Here is a 12,697-nt window from a genome sequence, read left to right as displayed (position 1 = left end):
CTGCATAGACAAATGTTTCCAGTGCACAGATAAATGTTACCAATGCACAGATAAATGTTACCAATGCACAGATAAATGTTACCAGTACACAGATAAATGTTATCAGTGCATAGACAAATGTTACCAATGCACAGATAAATGTTACCAATGCACAGATAAATGTTACCAGTACACAGATAAATGTTACCAGTGGATAGACAAATGTTACCAGTGCACAGATAATTGTTACCAATGCACAGATAAATGTTACCAATGCATAGATAAATGTTACCAGTGCACAGATAAATGTTACCAGTGCATAGATAATTGTTACCAATGCACATATAAATGTTACCAATGCATAGATAAATGTTACCAGTGCACAGATAAATGTTACCAATGCACAGATAAATGTTACCACTGCATAGACAAATGTTTCCAGTGCACAGATAAATGTTACCAATGCACAGATAAATGTTACCAATGCACAGATAAATGTTACCAGTACACAGATAAATGTTAACAGTGCATAGACAAATGTTACCAATGCACAGATAAATGTTACCAATGCACAGATAAATGTTACCATTTCACAGATAAATGTTACCAGTGGATAGACAAATGTTACCAGTGCACAGATAATTGTTACCAATGCACACATAAATGTTACCAATGCATAGATAAATGTTACCAGTGCACAGATAAATGTTACCAGTGCATAGATAATTGTTACCAATGCACATATAAATGTTACCAATGCACAGATAAATGTTACCACTGCATAGACAAATGTTACCAGTGCACAGATAAATGTTACCAATGCACAGATAAATGTTACCAATGCACAGATAAATGTTACCAGTGCACAGATAAATGTTACCAGTGCATAGACAAATGTTACCAATGCACAGATAAATGTTGCCAGTGCATAGTTACCAATGCATAGACAAATGCTACCAATCCATAGATAATTGTTACCAGTGCATAGACAAATATTACCAGTGCATAGATAATTGTTACCAATGCACACATAAATGTTACCAATGCATAGATAAATGTTACCAGTGCACAGATAAATGTTACCAATGCACAGATAAATGTTACCACTGCATAGACAAATGTTTCCAGTGCACAGATAAATGTTACCAATGCACAGATAAATGTTACCAATGCACAGATAAATGTTACCAGTACACAGATAAATGTTATCAGTGCATAGACAAATGTTACCAATGCACAGATAAATGTTACCAATGCACAGATAAATGTTACCAGTACACAGATAAATGTTACCAGTGGATAGACAAATGTTACCAGTGCACAGATAATTGTTACCAATGCACACATAAATGTTACCAATGCATAGATAAATGTTACCAGTGCACAGATAAATGTTACCAGTGCATAGATAATTGTTACCAATGCACATATAAATGTTACCAATGCATAGATAAATGTTACCAGTGCACAGATAAATGTTACCAATGCACAGATAAATGTTACCACTGCATAGACAAATGTTACCAGTGCACAGATAAATGTTACCAATGCACAGATAAATGTTACCAATGCACAGATAAATGTTACCAGTACACAGATAAATGTTATCAGTGCATAGACAAATGTTACCAGTGCACAGATAAATGTTACCAATGAACAGATAAATGTTACCAATGCACAGATAAATGTTACCAGTACACAGATAAATGTTATCAGTGCATAGACAAATGTTACCAATGCACAGATAAATGTTACCAATGCACAGATAAATGTTACCAGTACACAGATAAATGTTACCAGTGGATAGACAAATGTTACCAGTGCACTAGCATGTTTTTAAAAAAAAAAAAAAAGTTTCATTACAAATGTATGTGATCTTGGGGGCCCCCTGGTGGTCAGGGGGTCCTAGGCAGCCGCATATGTCGCCTATGCCTCGGGCCGGCTCTATTCATGGCAACGATTCCGACAGACCGTTTTACATCATTCAAAAGTTTCTGACTCCTGCCGCTGTCTCCCAGCTGTTCAGAGGGAGGCGGGGGGCGCAGTGACATAACTCTGACGCAGGAAAACGGGTTAGTACACAGTTCCTGACCTGCGAGGCAGCTGTTGCAGTGCATAGTGGTATTTGTAGTATAAGTAGTGGGAGCACTATTTACCAGCAGGCCATTAATCATAGGAATATGAAATTATCTCGCGGGCCTTGGTACGTGGGCCTTGAGTTTGACACACGTGTTGTACCTGATGTAATACTTTATTTAGAAATTATTAATCAATGGTAAATGGTAAATGGATTAGTTCTTATATAGCGCTTTTCTACTCAGTCAGAGCACTCAAAGCGCTATTACAACATGTTTACATTCACCCATGCACTCCCATTCATACAAGCACTTCCATATTTACTAAGCTAAGTGCTTTAATTAACTATCATTCACACACATTCATACTCCGACGGGACGGTCGGAGAGCAACTTGGGGTTAAGTATCTTGCCCAAGGATACATTGGCATGTAGCCTGGAGTAGCCAGGAATCGAACCGCTGACCTTCTGATCAGTAGGTGACCTGCTCTACCTACTGAGCTACAGCCACCTCAATCATTTATATATCCAAAATGCTGTCATGAAACATGTTATATATGAAATTAAACATTTACATCCATGATTCTAAATGACATACTAAAGAGGTGTAATGCTTTGTAAATGATGAATTACATATTAATTAATACCTTACTAATGCTTAATAGTGTGTAGCTGTTATACATTTCAATTTCATATCCATTAGCATAACAATTAGATAAAATAAAAACTAAATGAGACAAAGCTCAAAATTAAAGCTGGCATCAAGACAGCTGGAGCTCATTTGCAATCCTCTGTCGGGCAGGCTTATATAGTCCCAGGCCCAGGTCATTGACTCTCAGAAGGTGTCTGAGGTGTGCTTTGAGCTGCATTTTGTAGCCAGGCGTGCAGCTGAATCTGCTCCAAGGGGCCCGCTCCTTTGGGTTTTGAGCTAAACACAGCTCTCAGTTCTCTGAGTTTGGTTTCCTTGTCAACAGCAAAGAAGCATTTTTAAAAGCTGTACTCACTCACTGCTGGTTGGCAAGTCACATCTTCTTTACATATGTGCTTGATTTCCACCTACAGGTCAGTCAGGAGTACTTAGGTTAGTACAGGAAATGGTGGCAGTGTCCATGATATATAACTAAGATATAAATATGTAGGTTATACTCACTGGCAAATTATCAGCTTTTCTTCTCCCAGCATAAACAGATCCAAAGCCTCCTTCTCCAAGCAGGTCAAGCTCCAGGTACTCAAAGTGGGCCACACAAACACAGATACACATTTTACACATATTAACTTTGGATAATTTCAGGAGAATTAGGTTTTCCTCTTCTCACATGTATCACAAAGCAGGAAACAGTTAGCATCTGGAACCTAAAACTAGCTGCATGACATGGTGGAGGAGACTAATACTGTGCAACAACTCAGGAATGATTGTTTGACTACTAAAATGCTTGCATATATTTGCACCCCTTATTGACCATTTCTTGCAAACGCTTTTGAGTCTTGAAAATGATTTCTGTTTGCATTAAGTTACTATGATAACAATTAGTGAAATACATTCATTAAGGGTAAATGTGGTAAGTGTTGATTGAAAGCTTAAAACTTTGCAGCCTAATAAAGAATTTGCAAATCTGACCAAACAAAACAAGCTAAAGCTAACTTTAACCCTAAATCCACAGCTTAACCTTAGAGCACTCTCTTGTGAAGTGATCTGCCACTGATCTCTGCTCACACACAAACATCTGTACAGTCGTGTCTGTTACCCTTTCAGTTTACCTCTGATGGAGTTCCGTCCCCCTCTTTCCAGCTTGATGCCCTGTTGGGTTCATTGGAGTCTGTGTAACTGGGTCCAACCTTCTGCTTTTTACTAGGTGTCTCTATTTGGGTGCTGGCCTTCCTTTTGTTCCCCTTTGCTAGCACAGCCTCCACTGCCAACTCAACGGGTTCACTGGCACATCTCAGACATTTTCTGGGGGACTCTGGTTTTGTGCTGGCTTTCCGTTTATTTGTAGACACTTTGCAATTTTCTGCCAAGCTGTACTTGGGTTTGGTGGTGGTGCCAGAGCTCTCTACAAATGAAATAAACCCAGTTATTATCAAGTTGATTACAGCATGTATTCAATCCTTAGTTCTAGCTACTGATTGATGATAAGACATCAAGATGTTGCTTCTGTGTAATTGTAAAATAAAATTTGCATAATATGTATGCAATAAAATGAAAATTGTTAATGTAACAACAGTCAAAAGTACACACAGGTGTTTTTATCCTTAAAATGTGAATACAGGCCTCTGTAATCATACTTTAAAAAAACTATTGACTCTGATGGACTACACAGCCAACCTATAAAGTCCCAGTAGCATCATCAAAAATACTTGAAATAAAATAATTTGCATTTGAAAAACTTTACGTATTTTTATTGCACTGGCAAAATTTTAAGTTTCATTACACATACACAAAATTCCATAGCATGAAAAACAGCAGATGACTCACTTGGGTTTCTCTCAGAGGTCACAGGATAAAGAATATTTATTGTTTTATAGAGCATTTTTTGGTAACCGTTTTTGATGCAACTTTTCGAGAAAATAGGCCACTGTAAACACTGAGAAATTAAGTTTAAATTAAGTTCAACTGTGCTAACTGCTGTGCTTCATGAAGTAAGTCAACTGTGTGTTCTGAGGTGTTGTGTTTTGATTCTGATGACCCAGGCTCCATTCTATGATGTCGTAAATACACAGGCTGAACAATCCAAAGTAAGAAAAACATTCCTTCAAATCTCTTATTTATTTTATTTTCCCTTTCCCAGAGCAAGTAGTGCTATTGTTTTCCTTGCTCTCGGCTTCTGTGTTGTCTTTGCTGCAGAGACGACACTTAGCCTCACTTCCGAACCACTGGGAGAGGTTTCGGTGCATGGGGAGGGTGTCATATGCTGTCCTTATTAAAAAGCTAAGTCATGCATGTAGGGTTCGCCAGATATCTGACCAGCTTATGACCCGACTTGTGGTGTCTTCCCATTGGGTCCATGCCCCTTGTTTGCCCTGGGACACTGCCTTAACAAGCTAGCGCTCCTATTCCACCCTCCCCAATCACGGTCTTTCTCTGCTTTTTTGTAACTCTAGACCAGACCTGAACAGGTTCTCCCCAGCCCAGCCTGCCTCGTAGTTTTGGAATGTCCCTTGGCCATCTTTATGATGCAACCTACTGATGGCTTGATCTAAATCTACTTGCACCTTCCAGCTGCGCCCTGTGTGGACGACCACTTCTGCGCCCTTGATCAGCGGGTCTCTGGACTTCCTTAATTCGACTGCGAGTTGGGTCTTCTCCTGCCTATATCTGATGGTAATGGATTTCAGTAGTAGTTGCAACATGTTCTTGCCAACAAGACCTGTGTCTGAGAAGCAGCAGGGAAGGCCCATCCACCTCCTGATGTAGGTGTTAGAGATACTATCCATCTCCCATCCATATGACCCTTACAGGCAGTACCCACTGCAATCAACTCGTATCAAAGGGAACGTAAACAAAGGCTTCAGGTGCATTATATTATCAAGCCATTAGGGAGCAGGTGTGGGAGGAGTCAGGACTGAGGCTGCATTCACCAGTGCTACTCGTAGAAATGCATTCACCTACAGTAGTGGAGCATTAACCACATACACGTGATATCACGGATCAAGTCACCAGTGAAAGCTGCAGACAGTCTGACTGCAACGGTTGGCTAGTTGTCAGATTAACGCGTTCGCCCTTGCAACAGTGTTGTGGTAATATACCCCATAATATGTCTACTATTTCCTTCCAGCTGGATACATTAGGCCTCATGTGATGGAAAGTTTAAATAGTAAATTTCATATTCCTGTGCTGGAAAAAGTCATCACAAAAATCCTGCAAGGAACGCCATCATTTTATCAATAATGCAAGTTGCACCTTAAATGTTTTGTTGTGGAGTTTAAAGGTAGCCATACCAGCATAACACGTTTCATTATATGATCAAGGTATTTTTTTTCTCTAAACACCACGAAATCAAGATACCATTATACAAAATGAATGATTTTATTTTCCATTAAATTGAATATTACTAAGGTATACTCACAAGTGAGAGTGAGATAATGCACATAATCCTCTTAGAAGTCTACAGGTATTAGGTATTATGCTGATCCATTGTGAAGAGTTGTTCTGTGTCCTACATACATAACACTGGCCACTGCAACAGTTTTTGTTTGTCCCTCAACATCCAATTCCTCAACATTTCCATTGGAAATCTGCTTTTGGATATTTTTGCTCTCGTGATGACGTTATTCTCTGGTAAGTGCAATTAAAATACACCATTTTTATTCTCTTTCGATGAGGCAATTAGTCTTGCTCCTTTCTCCTTTGCATTACAACCTTTTGTAATATATATATATATATATATATATATATATATATATATATATATATATATATATATATATATATATATATATATATATATATACATATATATATTTAATGCCATTTCATCCATATTCTTCCTTCATTCTACCATAGGCTGGGTATTCCATGGATTTGAGGATGTGAAATGAGTCACACCATTGAGGCCACCTCATGGTATCCTTCGGAAAGAACTGGACTCTACCAAATTTCATTTATGCAGCTTATTTCAACCTAGCCAGTAGCAACACTGCTTTAGAGGAAAATGTATTGTACAAGAAGGAAACGACTGCAGCTGAGCAGGGTTCTTTTTCTCCTCGCTGGGGTTTTCCTCTGTACCCTCTACCAGCTGACCATCAGTGCCAGACTGTACAAGCCTTTGGCAATGCCTCAAATTGCAGAGGAATTTGGGGAAGGTTCAACAGAGGGGGGTGAGGACCCTACAGTAGAGATTGGAGGGCTGGAGGAACCTCTCACTGCAGCACATGATTTAGAGCCCACTGATCAAACAACAACTATAGACATGTCTGCGGTCCATCATACAGATACAACTTCAGATTCCGAAGTATCTACCACTACTGAATCGCCAATATTGCCAGCAACAAATAGGACTTTTGTGCATTGCATCTATGTGGCCCCTGAACTTCCACAGGAGACCCCCACACCAGCTCCCCCTGCGACCACTGTCCCCCCAGCTTCTCCTGGTGAAGCACCGCATATGAAGGGTGAATACCCTGAAGATATCTTTTCAATCGAAGATCGTAGACGAGGCTGGGTGATCCTTCACATTATTGGGATGATGTACATGTTTGTGTCACTTGCAATTGTGTGTGATGAGTTCTTTGTTCCTGCCCTCGGGGTAATCACGGACAAGTTGGCAATCTCTGATGATGTGGCTGGAGCCACCTTCATGGCTGCTGGAGGTTCTGCCCCTGAGCTTTTTACCTCTTTGATAGGAGTCTTCATCGCCCACAGCAACATTGGTATTGGCACAATTGTGGGCTCCGCAGTTTTTAACATTTTGTTTGTGATTGGAATGTGCGCTTTGTTTTCTCGGGAGATTCTTCATCTTACCTGGTGGCCTCTATTCAGAGATGTATCATTCTACATACTTGACCTCATCTTACTAATTATCTTCTTCCTGGATAATGTCATCATGTGGTGGGAGAGCATGATGCTGGTGGCTGGTTACACTCTCTATGTCATTTTCATGAAGTTTAATGTGCAATTAGAGCAAGCATTCAAGACCCAGCTCCACAAACACAAGAGCATTGTCAAAGTTATTGCTGTAGAAGAACCAGACAAGGTAAGCTCTCGTACAGCAAAAATTCAACAGAGCTCTACTCATCAACCAATTAATGACTCTGTTGTTTGGTATTTATATCAAAGAGTTTTCTCTATTTTTAGCAAAACCCATATTTGGTATTACTGGAAACTAGAGCTATGCATACCATTGTAGTGGATGAATACTTTTCTGTTGGAGAGACACAAATAAGCAGATTTAATTTTGTTTTTTCATGTGGGTAACTTGATTTAAAAAAAAAAGAAAAAGAAAACAGAACTCAGTCATGTTTAACTATGCCTTTTATTCTGTCATACTCACTGTACTTACATACAGTGTGATGTATTACTGAATGAGGGAGCCAAAATACTCATCACTCAAACTTCATGACACCTCTTCTCCTTCCTGTAACATAATGTAATGTTAATGCCAAAGCATGAAATGATACTGGATTTTGATGCTAGTAAAAGCCTTGGGAAAACAAAGATAATCAGCCAACACAAACTAATCCTTTCAGGAGTTACAGCTCTGTTAGCATCCACATTATAATGTGTTTAACCCTGAATGTGTGACTGAGGTTTAAACCTTAAGGGTTTGTTCACACTTGGGGTTTGTGAGGAGCAGGTTATTCTTTGTTGAAAATGCTATTTCATATCATAGATGATTACTGTTCCATATTATTTTTTTTATTTTTATGGGAATGGCGGATACATTAAAACCATGTAATCCTGTGCATGACACATAGCAGCATCTTATTAAAAAAACAAACAAAAAACACACAAGTCACCCAGTGTGTGCAATGAGTGAAGTAGTAATGTGTTACGTTATAGTAGTAATATAAATTCAACCAAAATTAACTTTGTTCAATCTCTACCATTGAATGATCATCACTGAACAAAACATTGTTGCACACAGACAAATGGGGACGGTGAGGATAATGCACTTCCTGCACCAGAGGACAAGAATCGGTTAAAGGTAAAAATCAATTAACCAACCAATAAACTGCAAGAAGAAAATCTCAAAAACCAAACATCCTCATACCCTTGATACTCTTGATACTCACAGTCTTCATTTATCTACATGCTTTCTTATACTGTATCTTATCTTACTGCTGACCTTCTCATCATATCCTTACATTAACAAGCCTACCTACAAGTGCTGACTCACTTCACTTGCTAAGAAAAACACCCAATATTATCTATCATGACATGCTTGTGTAACAGTGATTTGCTCTTGTCTGTATAGTGAGTAGCTGTCATGACCTCAGCCATCTCTTTCCCCAGTTGAAGCCATCCCTTCAGAGAGGGGGGAGTTCTGCTTCTTTACACAACAGCACAATGAGAAACACCATCTTCCAACTTATGATTCACACATTAGACCCTATAGGTAATGGTGAGTACTGCTTGATGACTGATAACTGTGCACCCTGAAAGGTGTTTTTATAATAGCTGTCTGAGTACTGTGTCCTTCTCATTCTAAAAAGGATTAGCAAAGTGTCCCACGTGAAGGCAGAAGGACTAAGTCCAGATTGATACTAAGCAGATAAATACCTACCCCAGTCTATAGAGGGATGCATTTGAAGGCCCACAGGGGAACATGAAAAACAATCTCTCTAGGGTATCACTGCAATACATTCTAAGAAAAAATAAGTAAATGCAGGATGAAGTGGTTTACTTTCTCTTACATCAGTTAGAAGTTACAGTGAGTTATAAGCTGGGTAATCATAAAAGTAACTGGGTTGACAGGGTGATGGTGGGCTCTCCTATCCAGCTTTCACTTTTGAGAAAACAGTTACTCAGGTTATCTTGTTATATCATTCTGTAGATATAATATCAGTAAAATCTGGATACCTGCAGAAAGTCCATGTTACATTATGCCCCAGTTTTTGGACCTGCTTGTACCAGTCTTGGTTTGCTTGTCAGAGCAGCACTGCAGCAGCACAGTAATCAAGCATTTGAATAAGCCTAACATCAGGATCAGACCTAACCTGTATAAATCCTGCATCAATCTTTTCTTTTTTTTTTTTCATGTACAGTCAAGTGGTTCATGCTTTTGGAGACATTTGGTCACATTGTGGTTCAGTGTCTTTCTGTGGTTTTCTGTATTACTGCTGGTAACATTAACTAGTATTTTAATCCCATTGTGATGGTTAGGTGAATGGTGGAGGCTCATTTACTCTCTTTTTATAACATTTTTTTTCTTTTTTTCTGCACCAGGTTAAACCCCGTTTCAACAGGGCCCCTGACAGTACAGGCATTGTGGCCCATCAGCACCTGCCTATACAGGCAGTAGCTCCTCCCACTTCAGGAAATAACAATTAAATTCCAATTAAGTGTTAAATTATCATATAGCAGTAGTCAATATAAAGTAGATTTATTTATAGATTTATGATTACAAGTTAATCAGGATCTTTTTAGGATTTCTTGACTAATGGAGCAGCAATACACTCATAACACAGCTAAATTAAAAGCACATTGTAGTGTGTTTAGGGGGATCCCTTTGACATCCATTATTCTAATTTTGTTTTGCTTGTTTCTGTGTTTGTAGGGAAATTTAAGGAGAAAGCTGAGATTTTGAACAATGTGGCAAGAAGGAAATCAGACAGCAAAACACAAGAGAAAAATGAAGGTAACATGGAAGCATATGAGGGTTGTGCACCGATCAGGTGCAGAATTTGTTCATAAAACAGAGACTGACAGTTGCTCATCTTCATCTGGGCTGCAAAGCATTAAAATCACATGAGCAAAATGTCTCAACAAATAAAGTAAAGGGGTTCTTTTGTTTAACGAAAAGTAGATGGCTATCTACCATAATAGCATAACTGCTTCCCATTGTAGCAATATTTTTAGCATATGGCTTAGAAGCATTTAGCGCATGGTAGTTAAAAACAAGGAACATAGCAAATTTCATGCAATATACTGTATGATAACAGCATCTAATCAGTACTAACCCTAAAGTGCATAAAAGAGCATGAAAAAAAATCATGAAGACAGTGAGTGAGTTCAATTAAATTCACTGCAATTCTTCATGTAACCAGTCCTGAAGTCTTTAATGAAATTAAAGACTGGCAGATAGCTGAATGAGTAAGAGACTCACAGGAAATGAACAAACTCTTTGAGATTCCTTTCGCAGATGGCGGGGGGAAAACTGAGCAGACCAAAGAGCCAGAACCAACCCCAGCTGCAGAAGCAGAAAAGAAGGAGCATCCAGAGGACAAGAAGGTACTCTCCAACCATGTCCTGGTGGCTTTCAAAAAGTCCAGAAGTCAGTCTTTGATACCTGTCTATGTAAGCGCCAATGCACAGAGCTACAACTTCTGGGCACCAGCTTCTTTAGGATAATTTAGCCTTTGCTTTTATTCTTTTTTTCTTCACTGTAATATCTTTCCTACTTCAGGAAGATGTGCCAGCAAAAGACGATGGGTCAGGAGACTCTGACGACTCTGATGAAGAGGATAGCGATGAAAGTGATGAGTCCAGCGAAGATGAGGAGGATGAGGAGGAGGATGAAGATGAGGAAGAAGAGGAAAAAGAAGATGACCCTCTGTCTTTAGAATGGCCCGATACGCGACGAAAGCAAGCCACCTACCTCTTCCTGTTGCCAATAGTTTTCCCTCTGTGGCTCACCATTCCTGATGTTCGCAACCCGGTGAGAGATACCAGAATATTTCAGATATCTGTGATAACTTAAATCCTACTGCATTTTTCTTTTACATCACCCACTTTGTCCTATAGAAATCTAGAAAATTCTTTGTGGTCACCTTCCTGGGCTCTATTCTGTGGATTGCCATCTTCTCATACCTCATGGTGTGGTGGGCCCATCAGGTCAGTTACTTTAGAGACATGTGCTCTGCTTTGTTTCCTGAAAGTATCCCTGTAAAAATTTGTGTGAACTAAAAGCTGAGCACCAATAAATCTGGATGTCGATATACATCTTCCTAGGTGGGTGAGACTATCGGCATCTCAGAGGAGATCATGGGCCTGACTATCCTGGCTGCGGGGACCTCCATCCCTGACCTCATTACCAGTGTGATCGTGGCTCGTAAAGGCCTGGGGGACATGGCTGTGTCTAGCTCTGTGGGCAGTAACATCTTTGACATCACTGTGGGGTGAGCTTCTATAGCTTGATGTGTCATGATTTGAAAAAAAAAAAAAGAAATGAAAAAAGCTACAGAACACAAAATTTAATAACTTCTTTCTCTTCCTTTTTTTGTTGTTTGTCATTATCATTTTACTCAAAAGCCTACCAGTCCCTTGGCTCCTGTACTCAGCCATCCATAGTTTTGGTCCAGTGGCCGTCAGCAGCAACGGGCTCTTTTGTGCCATTGTGTTGCTCTTCCTCATGCTCCTCTTTGTCATCATCTCCATTGCCTCTTGTAAATGGAAGATGAATAAGGTGCTGGGTTTCACCATGTTTCTCCTCTACTTTATCTTCTTGGTGCTCAGCGTTATGCTGGAGGATCGTATCATCATCTGTCCCGTTTCCATCTAATTCTTTCTACTGAACTGTTAACCCGTACATGTACAGATCTCATGAGCATAGATCAGGAAATCTATAGGAAACATTCAGAAAGCTACGTGCTCTGCATTGTTACCAGTTAAATGTCTGGGATGTCAGCAACAATAAAGCATTTTCTAGAACCTGATACTCACTTTTAGTAATGATGGCAGCTTTTAAATTTGTTTTTACAGTACATTATGAGATGCATGACTACTATCTAATACAGTGTAGATTTTACAGTATAAGACGACTAACTAATATTAATGTTTTTGGGTTTTGTTTTCTTGTTTGTTTTTTTTTTACACAACACTGTCTATGAAATGCAAGTAAAAGTCTCGCTTATGTGCACATTCTGGAGAAATTTTGTAAGATTCATGATAGAGACCTTGATAGAGCTTGCTTTAACTTCTTTTTTTTTTTCAAAAATCATCACTCTTTGCACTCAATCTTGAAAATAAATAAATCAATCAAACATGA

The 12,697-nt window shown here is 39.2% G+C and overlaps 1 protein-coding gene across 3 annotated transcripts; it reads left to right on the top strand.

The window, feature by feature from the left end:
• Window positions 1–6,560: 6,560 nt before the first annotated feature.
• On the top strand, window positions 6,561–12,697 carry slc24a1 (solute carrier family 24 member 1). 3 transcript variants are annotated; one of them, XM_030731387.1, is made up of 9 exons: window positions 6,561–7,744; window positions 8,636–8,695; window positions 9,004–9,106; window positions 10,268–10,348; window positions 10,853–11,007; window positions 11,117–11,368; window positions 11,455–11,544; window positions 11,662–11,828; window positions 11,962–12,697. In XM_030731387.1, the coding sequence occupies exons 1-9, from the start codon at window positions 6,704–6,706 to the stop codon at window positions 12,209–12,211; spliced, it is 2,199 nt and encodes a 732-aa protein (XP_030587247.1). In that variant the 5' UTR covers window positions 6,561–6,703; the 3' UTR covers window positions 12,212–12,697. The 3 variants fall into 3 exon arrangements, with proteins under 3 accessions (XP_030587247.1, XP_030587248.1, XP_030587245.1); XM_030731388.1 differs by having other exon boundaries at window positions 9,004–9,112; window positions 10,853–10,941; XM_030731385.1 differs by having other exon boundaries at window positions 9,004–9,112.

The sequence above is a fragment of the Archocentrus centrarchus genome, chromosome 6 (assembly GCF_007364275.1).
Source record: "Archocentrus centrarchus isolate MPI-CPG fArcCen1 chromosome 6, fArcCen1, whole genome shotgun sequence".
NCBI classification, from domain to species: domain Eukaryota; kingdom Metazoa; phylum Chordata; class Actinopteri; order Cichliformes; family Cichlidae; genus Archocentrus; species Archocentrus centrarchus.
Note: the sequence above shows the minus strand (reverse complement) of the source record. Positions and strands in the feature narration are given on the sequence as shown.

What these genes read in the sequence shown, in the direction of transcription:
- slc24a1 (XM_030731385.1), top strand. Translation starts at nt 6,704, where the DNA reads ATGTATTGTACAAGAAGGAAACGACTGCAGCTGAGCAGGGTTCTTTTT. An exon ending in AACACAAGAGAAAAATGAAG is followed by an intron (nt 10,349 to 10,852) that starts GTAACATGGAAG and finishes TTCCTTTCGCAG; the next exon opens with ATGGCGGGGGGAAAACTGAG. An exon ending in AGTCTTTGATACCTGTCTAT is followed by an intron (nt 11,008 to 11,116) that starts GTAAGCGCCAAT and finishes TTCCTACTTCAG; the next exon opens with GAAGATGTGCCAGCAAAAGA.